The sequence below is a fragment of the Mustelus asterias genome, chromosome 3, assembly GCF_964213995.1.
Source record: "Mustelus asterias chromosome 3, sMusAst1.hap1.1, whole genome shotgun sequence".
Taxonomy (NCBI): domain Eukaryota; kingdom Metazoa; phylum Chordata; class Chondrichthyes; order Carcharhiniformes; family Triakidae; genus Mustelus; species Mustelus asterias.
The window spans coordinates 16419337-16437877 of NC_135803.1; the positions used below are offsets into that span (position 1 = coordinate 16419337).

The 18541-nt window shown below is 46.6% G+C and overlaps 1 protein-coding gene across 4 annotated transcripts in view; it reads right to left on the reverse strand.

The window, feature by feature from the left end:
• The window catches only part of hps3 (HPS3 biogenesis of lysosomal organelles complex 2 subunit 1), a 48781-nt gene extending 31243 nt beyond the window's left edge, over positions 1-17538 (reverse strand). For 2 of the 4 annotated variants that reach the window (XM_078205356.1, XM_078205341.1), the window contains exons 1-6: positions 17384-17538; positions 16921-17209; positions 14936-15454; positions 11855-12023; positions 8985-9070; positions 5484-5676 (exon numbers count right to left, since the gene is read on the reverse strand). In XM_078205356.1, coding sequence (XP_078061482.1) covers positions 5484-5676; positions 8985-9070; positions 11855-12023; positions 14936-15454; positions 16921-17134 — 1181 coding nt within the window. In that variant the 5' untranslated portion in view covers positions 17135-17209; positions 17384-17538. Of the gene's footprint in view, positions 1-5483; positions 5677-8984; positions 9071-11854; positions 12027-14935; positions 15455-16920; positions 17210-17383 lie in introns of all 4 variants that reach the window. The other 2 variants (XM_078205349.1, XM_078205336.1) reach the window with 1 other exon arrangement.
• Positions 17539-18541: the final 1003 nt, after the last annotated feature.

Sequence of the window (18541 nt, forward strand, 5' to 3'; positions counted from 1 at the left end):
CGCCTCGGGTCAATGGACATTTCGATTGTCCGCTCCTCGCCCGCTCTGATTCCGCAGCGGGTGAGGTAGGTTGAATTCTAGCAAATGTATCTTCAGCTTCTCCCCCTTCCAAAACGATACAATATGCAACTCCAACATTGTTCCAGGGATAAACAAGGAAGCTAATTTTCAAGCCTAACCGGTTGTGTGTTCCTCTGTTAGAGGGTGGTTGTAGAGAGTTGTTTTTCAAACTGGAGGCCTGTGACCAGCGGTGTGCCTCAGGGATCAGTGCTGGGCCCACTGTTATTTGTCATTTATATTAATGATTTGGATGAGAATATAGGGGGCATGGTTAGTAAGTTTGCAGATGACACCAAGATTGGTGGCATTGTGTACAGTGAAGAAAGTTATCTCCAATTGCAATGGGATCTTGATCAATTGGGCCAGTGGGCTGACAAATGGCAGATGGAGTTTAATTTAGACAAATGCGAGGTGATGCATTTCAGTAGATTGAACCAGGGCAGGACTTACTCAGTTAATGGTAGGGCGTTGGGGAGAGTTACAGAACAAAGAGATCTAGGGGTACATGTTCATAGCTCCTTGAAAGTGGAGTCACAGGTGGACAGAGTGGTGAAGAAGGCATTTGGCATGCTTGGTTTCATCAGTCAGACCATTGAATACAGGAGTTGGGACGTCTTGTTGAAGTTGTACAAGACATTGGTAAGGCCACACTTGGAATACTGTGTGCAATTCTGGTCACCCTATTATAGAAAGGTTATTATTAAACTAGAAAGAGTGCAGAAAAGAATTATTAGGATGCTACCGGGGCTTGATGGATTGAGTTATAAGGAGAGGCTGAATAGACTGGGACTTTTTTCTTTGGAGCGGAGGAGACTGAGGGGTGACCTTATAGAGGTCTATAAAATAATGAGGGACATAGACAAGGTAGATAGCCAATATCTTTTCCCAAAGGTAGGGGAGTCTAAAACTAGAGGGCATAGGTTTAAGGTGAGAGGGGAGAGATACAAAAGTGTCCATAGGGGCAATTTTTTCACACAGAGGGTGGTGAGTGTCTGGAACAAGCTGCCAGAGGTAGTAGTAGAGGTGGGTACAATTTTATCTTTTAAAAAGCATTGGGATAGTTACATGGGTACGATGTGTATAGAGGGATATGGGCCAAATGCGGGCAATTGGGATTAGCTTAGGGGTTTTAAAAAAAAAAGGGGCGGCATGGATGAGTTGCGCCAAAGGGCCTGTTTCCATGCTGTAAACCTCTATGACTCGATGTCGCATCCTGGAGTCTGAGTTAAGAGAATGCAAAATCATGAATAAGAAGGCATGCTTGCCTACTGCGGCTGGAGCATTGAGTACAAGAGTTGGCAAATCATGTTGCAGCTATAAAAAAACCTTGGTTAGGCCACATTTGGAGTATTGGGTGTAGTTCTGGTCACCACACTACCAGAAGGACGAGGAAGCTTTGGAGAGAATGCAAAGAAGGTTCACCAGGGTGTTGCCTGGTCTCGACAATGTTGGCTACGAGGAGAGGTTGAATAAACTCATGTTTTCACTGGGAAGACGGAGGCTGAAGGGAGACCTGATAGAGGTCTACAAAATTATGAGAGGCATAGACAGGGTGGAAAGTCAGAGGCTTTTTCTCAGGGTGGAAGTGTCAATTACAATGGGGCACAGGTTCAAGGTGAGAGGGGGAAAGTTTAAGAGATAGAGAATCATATAGAATCCCTACACTGCAGAAGGAGGCCACTCGGCCCATCAAGTCTGCAATGATCACAATCCCACACAGGCCATATTCCTGTAACCCCACATATTTACCGTGCTAATCCGCCTGACACAAGGGTCAATTTAGCATGGCCAATCGATCTAACATCTTTGAACAGTGGGAGGAAACCGGAGCACCCCGGAGGAAACCTATGCAGGCATGGGGAGAATGTGCAAACTCCACACAGACAGTGACCCGAGGCCAGAACTGAACCCCAGTCCCTGGCGCAGTGAGGCAGCAGTGCGAACCACTGTTAGCACCGTGCTGCCCATATGCGCGGGGGAAGTTTCTCACGCAGAGAGTGGTGGGTGCCTCAAACACGCCGCCAGAGGTGGTGGTGGAAGCAGGCACATTAGCAACATTTAAGAGGCATATACATGAATAAGAAGGGAATAGAGTGGTACGGACCGAGTAAGTACAGAAGGTTTTCTTTAGTTTCGTTAGGGCATCATGATTGGCACAGGCTTGGAGGGCTGAAGGGCCTGTTCCTGTGCTGAACTTTTCTTTGTTCTTTAAATCTGAGAGCAAATGCAAGACTGCTGAGTATTTCCTCTTTTTTTAAACTGCACCAGGATGTATATTTAGGCAAGGACCCAGCCTGGATGTTGAATTTGAAATATTCTACCGCAATGATGAGAAATGCCTAGAATTCCGTTGAACAAGTTGCATCAACTCAAGGCTAACACGACGTGCTAACGTAAATAGCCTGATGGCTGCTCCACTTCTCTTCGAGAAGGAGTTTGTTTACACTTTGTGCAGATCTCTCTTCATTGTTGCCTAATGAATATTTCAAGTCACCCTCGCCCCATGTCTGCCTCTTTATGTTAAGCCAAGTCACGGTGTTTCTGTGGAGTTGGCACTTTGCTGAATCTAACCGTACAGCACTAAACTAATCCCAACCAGTTTACAGAGCACAGGGAAAGGGCCCTACAATTTTGCACAGAATTTTACTTCCCTGCTCACAGCAGCAATGGATCTAAACCATTATTGCAGCAGGTCTATAATGAAGCTTTACTAAATTGCTTGCTGCTTGTCCAGAAGGAGAGATTGAATAGAATGGCCCAATATTCCCTGGAGTTTGGAAGAATACGAATTGATCCAATCACATTATAAAATTCTTTGAAGGTTTCACAGAGTTGATGCTCAAAACCAGTTTCCCATGATGTCAGTGGCACAGTGGTTAGCATTGCTGCCTCACAGCACCAGGGACTCGTGTTCAATTCCGGTCTCGGGTCACTGCCTGTGTGGAGTTTGCACGGTCTCCCCTTCTCTGTGTGGGTTTCCTCCGGGTGCTCCGGTTTCCTCCCACAGTCCGAAAGATGTACAGGTTAGGTTGATTGGCAATGCTCAATTGACCCGAGTATCAGGGGGATTAGGCGGTTAATGTGTGGAATTACGGGAATAGGGCCTGGGTGGGATTGAGGTTGGTGCAGACTCGATGGACCAAACAGCCTCCTTCTGCACTATAGGATTCTATGATTCTTATATTCTATGAAAAAGGGGTTGCCTTTTAAGACTGAGACAAGAATAGGGTGGTATGGTGGCACAGTGATTAGCACTGCTGTCTCACAGTGCCAGGGACCCGGGTTCGATTCCGGCCTAGGACGATTGTGTGGAGTTTGCACGTTGTCCTCGTGTCTGTGTGGGTTTCCTCGGGTGCTCTGGTTTCTTCCCACAGATGTGGAGATGCCGGCGTTGGACTGGGGTAAACACAGTAAGAAGTTTAACAACACCAGGTTAAAATCCAACAGGTTTATTTGGTAGCAAAAGCCACACAAGCTTTCGGAGCTCCAAGCCCCTTCTTCAGGTGAGTGGGAATTCTGAATTCTGAATTCCCACTCACCTGAAGGGGCTTGGAGCTCCGAAAGCTTTTGTGGCTTTTGCTACCAAATAAACCTGTTGGACTTTAATCTGGTGTTGTTAAACTTCTTACTGTGTTCTTCCCACAGTCCAAAGATGTGCAGGTTAGGTGGGTTGACCGTGCTAAATTGCCCCTTAATGTTGGGGGTATCAGCAGGGTTACAGGGATGGGGTGGGCTTGGGTAAAATGCTCTGTCAGAGAGTCGGTGCAGACTCGATGGGCCGAATGGCTTCCTTCTGCACTGTAGGGATTCTATGATTCCGAGGAGAAATTTCTTCTCTTGGAGAGTTGTAAATCTTTTGAATTCTCTCCTGCAGAAAGTAGGCGATATTCAGTTGCTGAGCACATTCAAGGCTGGACACTAAAGGAATCGAGGGGGCGTGGAATTAGAGCGGGAAAAGGGAATTGGGGTCAAAGATCAGCTGATTTTATGAATAGTCGAGCAGTTAGCCATATGACCTACTTTTACTCCTATTTCTAATGTTCACTGCTGGACTGGTAGATTTGAATACAGCCCAAAGCACTGTCCCATTGACAATTAAAACTATTTTGTAAGATTGTGTGGAACTCCATTCATCAACATTTCAATACTAGATAAATTTTGATGTTGGGAAAGTTAACTCTCTCTGGTCAGTTGACTAACATTAAGGTAAACTGTGTCCATGTTCTATGGTTCTCACCTGGCTGCAATTAGTCTGAAACGACCTATGTACGGATCTGGCGAGGAAAGGTTGCCATGATGTGGAGATGCCGGCGTTGGACTGGGGTAAGCACAGTAAGAAGTCTCACAACACCAGGTTAATGTCCAACAGGTTTATTTGGTAGCACAAGCTTTCGGAGGGTCGCTCCTTCTTCAGGGGAGAAGCAGCGACACCTGAAGAAGGAGCGACATTCTGAAAGCTTGTGCTACCAAATAAACCTGTTGGACTTTAACCTGGTGAGGAAAGGTTTGTATCCACTGGGGTTTAGAAGAGCAAGAGGTGACTTGATTGAAACCTTTAAGATCCTGAAGGATCGTGACAGGGTGGATGTAGAGAGAAAACATAGAAACATAGAAGGTAGGAGCAGGAAGAGGCCATTTGGCCCTTCAAACCTGCTCCGCCGTTCAGCACGATCATGGCTGATCACCCAACTCAATAGCCTGATCCTGCTTTCTCCCATAAGCTTTGATCCCATTTGCCCCAAGTGCGATATCCAGCCGCCTCTTGAATACATTCAATGTTTTGGCATCAACTACTTCCACAGTAGTCATGAATTCCACAGGCTCACTTCTCCAAGGGTGACGAAATGTCTCCTCACCTCCATCCTCAATGGTCTACCCCGAATCCTCAGACTGTGACCCCTGGTTCTGGACTCCTGGCCCCTCCACCCCTCCCATTGGGAACATCCTCAATGTTTCCTCTTGTCAGAGAAGCTGGAACTATGGGGCATTGTTTAAAAATAAGGGGCCGCTCTCTTGAAACAGAGATTAGCCTTTTTTTCTCTGAGAGGGTCATGAGTCTTTGAAACTCTCTCCCTCTGAAAAGCAGTGGAAGCAGAAACTTTGAATAATTTTGAGGCAGGGTTGATTTTTGATAAACAAGGGGGAGGAAGGTTATTTGGGGGTAGGCAAGAGGGTGGACTGGAGGTTACAATCAGATGGGCCATGATCTCACTGAATGGTGAGGCAAGTTCGAGTGGCCTACTCCTGCTCCTGACGTATGGTGACTTTACACCAAAATTGAACTGCACTGTATGCATTAATGCAAAGCTAAAGGTAACTATGCTTCGATGAGACTTCTGTGGAGGGTAACAAGCCTACAAGGGTTTCTTGCACACTTGAGTTCTGATGGCGGGGGAGCACGGAATGTCCAAATATTTTTGTACCTGGTAATGACATGCAGGAACTGAGGGCTAATCACTGCTTGCTTGGCCTTTTCTGGGTAATTATAGGTGGACAGCTGCTGTACCATGTTGCCAACAGCGTACAGGAAGCCTACATGCGGCAATGAAAAGAAGCAAAAGAGGCTCAGCAGCTGCTTGTCTTTCCTCCCGGAGCCAGCGCCCGATTCCAGGTCTCCTAGGGCAAAAGACAAAATCAGGTCAGAAGCCATTTATTTTTTCTTTATATACAGAGTATAATCACAGTTAGAGCCATCTGGCACATCAGCTTACTTTTCTCAAGAAGCTACCAACATGATGCACAGTACGGTGGCACAGCGGTTAGCACTGCTGCCTCACAGCACCAGGGACCTAGTTCAATTCCTGGGTTCAATTCCGGCCTTGGGTCAATGTCTGTGCGGAGTTTGCTCATTCTCTCCGTGTCTGCGTGGGTTCCCTCCGGGTTTTCTGGTTTCCTCCCACACTCCAAAGATGTGCAGATTAGCCATGCTGAATTGTGTCCCAAAATATATAGGTTAGGGCGATTAGTGGGGTAAATATGTGGGGTTTTGGGGTAAGCGTTGGTGTAAACTTAATGGGCCGAATGCCCTCCTTCTGCACTGTAGGGATTCTATGATTCAATGTGAAAGCCCAGTGTTTGTCCAGGTTATCAGACAGCAGTCTGAAGATCAGAGGGCAGGTCAAAAGTCAGACACTGACTCATTCACCTGAGCGGGCATGCCAAGTATCTACACCATACTGAGGTGGTCACAATGGAGTTGGGTTGGTCATGTATGCCTGAAACTCACCTACTTGCATCTTCTACGAAGACCCTGAGACTGGGGCACGCTATCACGGTGAGAGAAAGCGCTACAAGGATAGCTTAGGAGTTCTGATTTTGACTTTGAGTCTTTGGGAGAAGCTGGCCCAGGATCGCTGATCTGGCACAACCAAATTTAAAGAAAGAGGATGCGGTCTCCTTAAAAAGTCAGCACATATCAGAGGCAGAGAGGAAATCCAGAGCCAGCAACTCGTCCAAAACTCAATGGTCTGTGGTGTCCTGGCCCATTTGCAGCAGAATCTTCCGGGCACAGGTCAGCTTCAGCAGTCACCTACACGCCCACTGGAACCCGACTGAACGCTTCAGATGATGAACACAAACATTTTTGCTTTGAAGGACAAACAGCTCCTTTAATACAGCAGTCTACAGTTAATGTACAAACATTACTAGTGAATCTCCCATTGCAGTGCTCATGGGGATGGTGCACAGCTTTGCAAGGACAGGAGTCCTCACAGGGTGGCACAGTGGTTAGCACTGCTGCCTCACAGCGCCAGGGACCTGGGTTCAATTCCCGGCTGGGTCACTGTCTGCATGGAGTTTACACGTTCTCCCCATATCTGTGTGGGTTTCCTCCGGTTTCCTCTCACAGTCTGAAAGATGTGCTGGTTAGGGTGCATTGGCCATGCCAAATTCTCCCTCAGTGTACCCGAACAGGCACCGGAGTGTGGCGACAAGGGGATTTTCACAGTAACTTCATTGCCGTGTGAATGTAAGCCTACTTGTGACTAATAAGTAAATAATCTTAAAAGGAGGCAATGGCATAGTGGTATTGTCGCTGGACTAGGAGTCCAGAGATCCAGAGTAATGGTCTGGGGACTGGGGTTCGAATCTCACCATGGCAGATGGTGAAATTAAACGTTTAATGATGACCATGAAACCATTGCTGATTGCTGTGAAAACACATCTGGTTCCTTCCTTCAGGGAAGGAAATCTGCCGTCCTTACCCGGTCTGGCCTACATGTGATTCCAGAGCCACAGCAATGTGGTTGACTCTTAAATGCCCTCTGAAATGGCCCAGCAAGCCACCCAGTTCAATGCCTACTCAGGATGGGCAATAAATGTTGGCTCGGCCAGGGACACCCACATCCAATGAATAAAAAACATTCTGTCGCTAAGGTACATCTAAGTTTACGTGAGGGCCACGAATCAATTTGTTGGGACTAGGTACATTCAGAAGTGAAAGAAATCTAAGACACCTTTGAATTCATGAGTAGAATTTTAAAGGTGCGACTTTCCATGAGGTGCTTGTCAGCTCAGCTGCGATCTGTTGCTGTTTTTGAACCAAATAAAAAGTGTGGCACAAATGATTTATTCGCTATGATGGGCAGGATTTTATGGCCTCACTCATCCCAAAACCCTAAAATCCCACTGAAGGCCAACTGACATTCCCATGCTCTGCCCCTCGCCCGCTCCGATTCCCGTGATGGACAGGCCGGTAAAATTCCAACCGTTACATCGACACAAGAGAAATATAACCGAATCACGGCGGGATTTTAGGGTTTCGGTCAGCTATGTGAGGCAAAGAGTCTCCAACTGCACTATTCATAGCTCCAAGATACAACACGCATGTAGACATGTATGTTGCCACAGCAACTCTGACTTCTTGGGTGGGGGAGGTGTCTTGTGTGAATCAGTTTATTGTTAACATCACAGGTTCCATCCCTGCTCCAGCGGAGGTGCATTCTGGAACTGCCTCCTCGCCCTAGCTGTGGTGGTGGTCACAGCGCTGTGGGTCAGAACTGACTTCAGGCAGAGAACTCGAGAAGAGGGATTGCTCAGTCCTGGTTCCGTGGCGAGATGGGAAACATGCAATGGATTATCTTTCTCCCCCTTTACCCTCATAGGGTAGAAAAGTCAAGTACTAGGGGACATAGGTTTAAAATGCATGGGGAAAAGTTTAGAGGAGATGTGCGAGGCAAGGTTTTTTTTTTACACAGAGGGTGGTGAATGTCTGGAACGCACTGCCCGAGGAGGTGATGGGAGCAGGTACAATAGCAGCATTTAAGGAGCATCTAGACGAATACATGAATAGGATGGGAATGGAAGGATACGGACTCCATAAGTGCGTACGATTTTAGTTTAGGTAGGCACCATGATCAGTGCAGGCCTGGAGGGCCGAAGGGCCTGTCCCTGTTCTTTGGATTGGCTCTGGGAGACTGGATATAATGAAAAGGTCAAGACCCAAGGTTGGAAAGAAAGGGATGTAGGCCAGGAATGGAGTTTAATTCCAGTTCTGGGGAATGCGAAGAGGCTCAGCTTGGAAGATCCTGGCTACAAGGGAAGGGAAGGGCAACTGCAATATGGAAGAAAGCTAAAGATAAAGTAGAAAGCTGAATGAAACTGAAGGAAACTAGAAAAGTAGGGGCAGAAAGTAAAAATGCAGAAATTGACCGATTAGGTAATCTCCTGGAAGAGATTGAGAGAGTCTGGTTGACTCATGCTGTTAAGTAATTAGCACGGACTAACCATTATGACTTGTAAATAAAAATACACACCACCACATGTAAAAGACACATCCACAAGCATGCCCAGGCTTTGAGCACATACAAACAGGTGAAGTCACCTGAAGAAAAGTTCTACATCAAACCTCCCAAAGAGAATCAAGACAAGCTCTAGAATATATATATGCGCACACCTCAATGCTGCTGTGCTGAAAGGTACAGTACCTGCAGAGTACATTGGGAGCAACTGAAGCGAATGTAGAGCCGTCTCTTCAACAGAGTAAATGTGGGATAGATCTGGAGCAAAACGCCTTGTGATAGAAAAATATCAAAATTACAATTCACATTTCAAAGTTGCCCTTGTCCGTCGCTTAAAAGAAACCCATTATAAATCAGAAATTAATTGGAAGGACTGCTATTGCTCATGCTGCGTTGCTAAGTGGCTGTGATTTGCTGCATGGACAGACACCCTACGAACAGATTACATTTGCAAAGGCTCTGGCAGTGAATGGTTAAGGGGCTGGAACATTGGAGATTGCTTTGAGATAGGAGGCTTGGAGGAAGATAATTCAATATAGTATTTTCAAATGAAGAAAAGCATAGAATGATGTGGCATGATTGGAGGCCATTTGGCCCACTGTGCCTGTGCAGGTTCTTTGCTAGAGCTATCTCATCCCTATAGTCCTGCATTTTCTCTTAAAAGAGGTTTAAAAAATGGAAACAGGCCCCTTCAGCCCAACTTGTCCATGCTGCCCCCTTTTTTTTTTAAACCACTAAGTTAGTCCCAATTGCTCGCGTTTGGCCCATATCCCTCGATACCCATCTTGCCTATGTAACTGTCTAAATTCTTTTTAAAAGACAAAATTGTACCCATCTCTACTTCTGCCTCTGATAGTCACCACCCTGTGAGAGAAAGAATTGCCCCTCTAGACCTCTGTATCTCTTCCCTCTCACCTTAAACCTACGCCCTCTAGTTTTAGACTTCTCTACCTTTCTTTTCAAGTATATATCTAATTCCTTTTTGAAAGTTACTATTCATAGAATCCCTATAGTACAGAAGGAGGCTTTTCAGCCCATCGAGTGTGTACCAAATCTCTGATAGAATGTCTTCCCCAGGCTCTCTCCCCCGCCCTATGCCTGTAAGCCCACACATTTACCAAGGCTAATTCACCTAGCCCAAGGAGCAATTTAGCATGGCCAATCCACCTAACCTGCACATCGTTGGGCCGTGGGAGGAAACTGGATCACCCGAAGGAAACTCACGCAGACACTGGGAGAATGTGCAGACTCCGCATAGACAGTGACCCAAACCGGGAGTCGAACCTGGGTTCCTGGTGCTGTGAGGCAGCAGTGCTAAGCACTGTGGTACCGTGGCATCCCATTCCACTTTCACCAGCTTCGGGTAGTGCATTCCTAATCATCATAACCTGCTGCATAAAAAAATCTCACCTCCCCTCTGGTTCTTTCACCAATTACATTAAATCTCTCTTCTCTGGTTACTGAGACCTCTGTCTGTGGGAAAACAAATTCCCCTTAATTTATCAAAACTCTTTGTAATGGCAAAAAGAGATTTTATTTTGATGCAAAAATCCAGCATTTTGTAGAAATCAAACCCAATTCACACATTATCCTGAAGGATTTATGCAGATTGTATGGTGCGCGGCGGAACAGTGGTTAGCACTGCTGCCTCACAGTGCCAGGGACCTGGGTTCGATTCCTGGCTCGGGTCACTGTGTGGAGTTTGCACGTTCCCCCCGTGTCTCTGTGGGTTTCCTCCGGGTGCTCCCGTTTCCTCCCACACTCCAAAGATGTGTGGGTTAGGTTGTTTGGCCATGATAAATTGCCCCTTAGTGTCAGGGGGACTAGCAGGGTAAATACATGGGGGTACGGGGATAGGGCCTGGGTAGAACTGTTGTCGGTGCAGACTCAATGGGTCGAATGGCCTCCTTTTGCACTGTAGGGATTCTATGATAATAAACGTGTCTGCATCAAGTATGGACCTGCTCATTGATGAATTAAGTCACAGTATTAAGTGTGCTTGCCCATAAGGCATATGAACTTCTTCCCTTCTCTTAGCTGGGAGGTTTTCTCTGCTATGAACTATCCATTAGCAGACACAAAATGGCCTCAGACTAGCCTGAAGGTTTTTACCAACACTGCGTTACGGTTTCTACAAGGATGTGGCCATCCTGGCACTACAGGATCTGTCCAAGTTCAGGATTCATGTGGTCTTGTGTTCTTAGAGTGATACAAGTCCTGGAGCTTACTTGCTCCACAAGGCACCAATCACTCATAAGGGATTGGGTAAACACATTGAGAGTTTATTGATTAAGATTAGGCACATGAGAAGCTTTACAACAATGTAAAACTGTTAAGTGAAACTAAAACTGGAACACACAATACACACATCATTTCCCTTCTAATGACGCATAAAGAGGCACGCTCACATTCTTAAAGGGATACCACAACATCTGGTACACAACATCTGGTACACCACAGGTGTGAACCCATGTCCTACCACTTTAAGACATAATTCACTAGAGGTTCATAGTGCTGCTCTGCACTCAGCAAGTTACTTATTTCAAAGGGGACGGAGAGGCAATGGGAATTAAAACAAAGTCTGAAATTGTCCCATCCCATAGAATATTGAATAACTGGTTAAATTGCCAGGAGCAGGCCCATAGAGAAGCATTGACCAGAATTTTCCAGCCGTTCTCACTGGCATGATCTTACAGTCCCACTAACGATGTAGCGGTGCCATGGATTTCCTGGCAGACGGGGGGGGGTTGCATAGAAACCCTGTTGACGGCAGCAGGATCAATGTTGGGCCACCTCCACTGCCACAAAATACCGCAGGTGGCGGCACAACAAATCCCACTCATTGCCTGGTTTACCTGATCACCGGGATACATTGCACGTGTGGAGAACTAACAGCGACTGGTTATACGAAAGTACGCGTTATTGCAAAATGATTCCCATTTAGCACTATCAAAGTTTAAACCCAATAGACAAACAGAGCATTTACAACATGAATTTTATACACGAGCCCACAGAGTGATAGTCTACAGATCTCAAAAAGATCAACCCTGCCTCACCTGTACAGAATCTGGCGTAGGTGCAGATTATTCTGCAGCTCACCGGTCAAACCCTCCACGCCTGTCCACTCCAAACTGACCAACACGCCTGATCCCCAGGTGTCTTCGCCGAGCAATTCCAAAGGGCTTTGAAAGAGGATAAACTCATCCTGTTCTTGGCTCAGTGATGCTGCTAGGAGAGTTGTACAAATGCTTTAGGACCGTTCCACTGAGACAGGCTGGGACTAGATGAGATGTTAAATTAAGGCCCTGTCTTTTAAGTAGACAAAACAAAGGTCCCCTGACGGTATTTTGAAGAAAAGCAAGGGAGTCTCCTCCCTGGTCCCCTGACAAATATTCTTCCCCAATTGCCACTGTTAAACAAGATGATCTGGCCATTATCGCATTGCTCCTTGTGGGAGCTTGCTGTGAACAAATTGGCTGTGATGATCCCTATATTAAAACAGTCACTGCATTTCAGGCACAGGAATTGTATTGTGTGGGTTGCATGCAATGCTACCCAGCGTTATGAGGAGCTATTTTCAATTTCAACAGGGGCTGCATTTCAGTCATCCAATATATACCCCACCAAATTTTCCTTTCAACTGCAAGTCTTGAATTTACATAGCACCTTTCATGACTGCAGGACATTCCAAAGCACCTGACAGAAAACTAAACTGTTGTTTAGATTACTGTAACACAGAAAATGTATCGGACAATTTGCACAAAACCACAAGCAGCAATGTGATAATGACCAGGTAACCTGTTTTTAGGTGCAGGCTGGGGTACAGACGTTGGCCAGGACACCAACAAAAACATCCCTGCTCTTCTTCGAATAGCATCATGGGATCTCTTACACAACCAGAGAGGCTAGACTTCTGCCAAATTGAAAATGACCCACCTCTACCCCATATCGTTCAAGCAAAGCATATTGCTTATGGCAAATAATTTCCTATTGCTAATGGACTGGTGTGTTATTGTCCCGGATATGTCTTCATACAAAACTATGAGCTTCTCAGCTGCAAGTCCCTCTCAATACCGAGATATGCAAGATTTGACATGTTCTAGAACAGTGCACCAGATGATTTGCCTAATTGGAATGTTGACCGAGGTCAGCTTTGAAGCTTTTTGTTTTTCCCCCCCCCAACCCAACAAATGTTTCCTCCCTCACCTGAAATACTGACTACCCTTTTACTGGGCTCTTGTACTACAGGCACTGATATATATAATCCCTACAGTACAGAAGGAGGCCATTTGGCCCATCAAATCTGCACCGACCACAATCCCACCATGGCCTTATTCCCGTAACCCCACATATTTACCATTAATCCCCCTGATACTATGGTCAATTTAGCACGGCCAATCAACCTAACCCACGCATCTTTGGACTGTGGGAGGAAACCCACGCAGACACAGGGAGAATGTGCAAACTCCACACAGACAGTGACCCAAGGCCAGAATTGAACCAGGTCCCTGGCGCTGTGAGGCAGCAGTGCTAACCACTGTGCTGCCGCCGTCTTATCCATCCTGTCACCTTATCCACCCTGTCTTTTGTCATGAGTGTTCTAGCATTCACAATTTTTTTGACTGTACTAAAAGGGCTGGTGTCCCAGCCGAGTCAAATTGTACCCACACCTGACATCCACCTATACAGCTCAGTTGCAATCGTGCAGGTTCAATTCTGTACATGTTGAGATTATTCATGAATTGTATTTATACAGCCTTCTCAACCTTGCCCCTCACCTGAGGTGTGGTGATCCTCAGGTTAAATCACCACCAGTCAGTTCTCCCCCTCAAAGGGGGGGAGCAGCCCATGGTTCTGTGGGACGATGGTGACCTTTACCCTCACACAAACTTCTCACAAGTTGGTGACCAACAACCGTCACCTCCCTGCCCCCACCAAGGCTGCTGATTTGATCATCCTTATCACCAACACCAATCGGCTAGAGGCTTGAGAAAGTAATGACTTATATTTATAGAGCAGCTTTGGTAACCACAGCATAATCATAGAATAGAATCTACAGTGCAGGAGGCCATTTGGCCCATCGAGCCTGCACTGACAACAATCCCATCCAGGTCCTGTCCTATCCCCATAACCCCACATATTTAACCTCCTAATCCTCCTGACATTAAGGCGCAATTTAGCATGGCCAATCAACCTAACCCGCACATCTTTGGAGTGTGGGAGGAATCCCATGCAGACATGGGGAGAACATACAAACTCCACACAGTCACCTGAGGCTGGAATTGAACCCGGGTCCCTGGCGCTGTACTAACCACTGTGCCACCGTGCCGAAGCACTTTGAGATCAAGGAATTGCCTTCTGAAATGCAGTGACTGTTTTAATATAGGAATCACTGCAGCCAATTTGTTCACAGCAAACTCCCACAAGGAGCAATGTAATAATGACCAGATAATCTTGTTTATCAACATCGATTGGGGAAGAATATTAGTCGAGACTAGCGAAGACTCCCATGCTTTACTTCAAATGTCCACTCAGAAGACGGGGCCTCAATGTAACATCTCATCCAAAAACAGAAAAGCTCAAAAGCACTCTCTTATTACCCCAATAAGAATGCCAGCCTAGATTGTGCGCTCAAACCCCTCGGGTGGAATTTGAAGTCATAGTCTACAGATTCAGAGGTAATTAGAATGTGTTACCCACTGAATATATGGGTGGCACGGCGGCACAGTGGTTAGCACTGCTGCCTCATAGCGCCAGGGACCTGGGTTCAGTTCCCAGCTTGGGTCACTGTCTGTGTGGAATTTGCACATTCTCCCCGTGTCTGCATGGGTTTCCTCCAGGTGCTCCGGTTAATTCCCACAGTCTGAAAGACGTGCTGGTTAGGCGCATTGGCCATGCTAAATTCTCCCTCAGTGTACCCGAACAGGCGCCGGAGTGTGGTCACTTGGGCACTTTCACAGTAACTTCATTGCAGTGTTAATGTAAACCTACTTGTGACACTAATAAGTAAACCCATTAGTTGACCCACTTATGTAGATCTCAGTGCCAATGTTAAGTTGCACAGAAATGAATATTATCCTGTAGGGAGCGGGGGATTGGAGGAGTAATGCACATGCATTGATCAATTTACCACATACCTTCTGCAGAGTCATTTCCATCTTTCTCAATGCCCTTGCTGCCTGGCACCTCTTTCTGAAAGGTCTGCTGCTGGCTTTTGCTCTCCGCTTGTTGGATCCTCTCCAGTTTCACTACCAGTACTTCTAGTTCTGCTATCAAGGCCAAACAGCCACTGCAAAAAGCGACCTCCAGCAGGTTCAGACTGACATGCACGATCAGGAAACGCTCAAAATCTAACACGGGGCTCTCGCCGTCCAGTCTCTCCTCCTTCAGGCGGAAGAACACCACCTTATTGTGGCAGCCGACCACCAGGTCACCCTTCACAGGGCAACAAGAAATGGAGAGGGGGGGCTCAGAGAGTGGCATCTCCACAATTTCCATCTGGTCTTTGGGTGCCCCTTTAAACGGCGCCTGCAGCACGTGTCCCACCATCCGGATACCAACTCGGGATTTCCCCTGTGCCTGGCATCCTCTCCAATTCAGGTAGACACGGAGAGAAAGAACCTTGCTCTTCTCTTCAATTGTAGCAAGATAGTCCCCTGGAAACAAGAGATGGAGAGCACAATAAAAGGCAGAATGAATCACTTCATTAATATAACCATATTAACCTCCCATCCATTGACTCCGTCTATATTTCCTGCTGCCTCGGAAAAGCAGCCAGCATAATCAAAGACCCCACGAACCCTGGACATTCTCTCTTCCACCTTCTTCCATCGGGAAAAAGATACAAAAGTCTGAGATCACGTACCAACCGACTCTAAAACAGCTTCTTCCCTGCTGCAATCAGATTTTTGAATGGACCCACCTTATATTAAGTTGATCTTTCTCTACACCCTAGCTATGACTGTAACACTACATTCTGCACTCCTCTCCTTCTCCCCTATGTCCTCTATGAACGGTATGTTTTGTCCATATCGCGCGCAAGAAACAATACTTTTCACTGTATCCGAATATATGTGCCAATAATAAATCAAATCTATATAATTTATGAGGCAGTCAGGTGTTACCCAAAAGGACAAAAAAGTGAAATCTAGAAATTAAGTAAACCTTGTCCAAACTGATCTCATATCCCTTAAAATTGAACTCTAGTATTACTGATTTTTACGGGGGATGCAGTGGTGCAGTGGTATTGTCACTGGCCCACTAATCTAGAGACCCAGGATAACGCTCTGGGGACCTGTGTTCGAATCCCACCGTGACAGATAGTGAAATTTGAATTCAATAAAAATCTGGAATTAAATGTCACATGATGACCATGAAACTATTGTTGTACAAACCCATCTGACCAGAATTTTCCTGTCCCATCCACCATGGGGGTTATAGTGGGCGGGGGGCAGACCGTGCAAAGGTTCGTTGACCTCCAGCGGGATTTTCCGGTTTTGGGGCGATCACAGCCAAAAAGTTACACTCTACTGGTTCATTAAAATCCTACAGTGCAGAAGGAGGCCATTCGGCCCATCGAGTCTGCACCAACCACAATCCCAACCAGGCCCTATCCCCATAACCCCATGCATTTATCCTAGCTAGTCCCCCTGACACTAAGGGGCAATTTAGCATGGCCAATCCACCTAACCCGCACATCTTTGGACTGTGGGAGGAAACAGGAGCACCCGGAGGAAACCCACGCAGACATGGGAGAATGTGCAAACTCCACACGGACAGTGACCCAAACCAGGAATCGAATCCAGGTCCCTAGCGCTGTAATGCAGCAGTGCTAACCCCTGTGCCACTGTGTCACCCAATATCCTTTAGAGAAGGAAATTTGTTGTCCTTACCGGGTCTGGCCTACATGTGACTCCAGAGCCACAGCAATGTGGTTAACTCTTAAATGCCCTCAGGGATGGGCAATAAATGCTGGCCCAGCCAGTGACCTCACATCCCATGAATGGATTTAGAATTTACTGGGATTTGACAACTTTGAACTTTTTTCCCCCACCCTTCTGGGCAATTTGCAAAAGGAATGACTTTTACTTCATCTTCACAGATCCGAGGCGGAAACATTTACCTATTCCACTGAAGGTTATTTTCTGGACTTTCCCAAGGGTAACAAAAGTGCAGAGAGGCTGACACCCACTCTCTGTGATGTCGAAGGCTTCGATTTTGCAGCCGGCGGACACAACGAAGAGGGTGTCCCGTCCGCAGCAGAAAGTGTCGGGTTCGTGTTGAACGGGAACGATCAGCTGGGAGGCAAACGGGTGACAGTTGTACACACGCACCATCTCCAACACATTGGGCAGCGCTCTCTGTCTATAAAAAAAAACACTGACCGAGAGACAGGGGAGCGGTAGGTGTTGCTGGAATCAGATGAGAAAAGGGAGGAAAAATATACATATTAAAGCATTGTGCAGGCTGTTGGTTAAAAATAGTCTCAGAAAATTAGTTCAACTTTCACAAGCAGTGGTGGATAAAGACAGTGCAATTTAATATGCGCGACTTAACGCCAGATTTGGACAATTTAAGCTACCCACCGGGCTGGAGGAATGTTACTTTCCTGCAGGTTCACATTGTTGCATGATTATTTTCTGCACACGCTTCTTGTCCCCTCTTTGCTCTGGCTCTCTCTCCCTTGCGCCCCAGCACAACAACAGCACCTTGTGGCTGTCGGAATGTCCCCAACTCCAGCGTTCCTTCCGCAACCATTGTGACATCAGCCCATTTGTTGCGGCAGCCAATCGGAATGGCCGGCCCGGGGCGGCCCTGCTGTCAATCCAAGGCGCTCAGCCAATCGGAATGAGGGAGGGGATTGTCAATCAATGTCAGGGCTCGCTGGGCACAGCACCAGCAGCAAGTCCCAACTGCGGAAACCTCCAACACAACACAGAATGCTGCACTACTCAGTCCCTGATCGGGGAGGGACATACAATCATAGAATCCCCAGAGTGCAAAAGGAGGCCATTTGGCCCATCGAGCCTGCAACCATCCCACCCGGGCCCCATCCCCCTAACCCCACGGATTTACCCTGCTAATCCCCCTGACAATTTGAAGTTTATTTATTCATGTCACAAGTAGCCATGATGTGGAGTTGCCAGCTTTGGACTGGGGCAGGCACAGTAAGTCAGTGGTTCCCAAAGGGTGCGGCGTGCCACACTGGTGCAGCAAGAGAGGATGGCAAGTGTGGCAGGAAGATTCAAGGACAATCAAAGAAACATTTAAACATGGATTAGATATTTTTCCAAAGTGATTGTTTTATACTTTCTGGATGCCCCATGATCATATTATAAAGTAGTTGTGTTCTACGTTATGAATCAAGCACTGCTAGGAGTTGTTTTTTTTTGTTTTTGAATGTATTTCTTATCAATAAAAAATTTGATGTGGCGCAAGCAAATTTTTATTCCGAATGTGCGGCCCAGTGAAAAAAGTTTAGGAACCACTGCAGTAAGCAGTCTCACAACACCAGGTTAAAGTCCAACAGGTTTATTTGGTAGCACGAGCTTTCGGAGTGTTGCCGCTCACCTGATGAAGGGGAAACGCTCCGAAAGCTTGTGCTACTAAACAAACCTGTTGGACTTTAACCTGGTGTTGTGAAACTACTTATCATGTCACAAGTAGGCTTACATAAAACACTGCAATGAAGTTACTGTGAAAATCCCCTAGTCACCACACTCCAGTGCCTGTTCGGGTACACT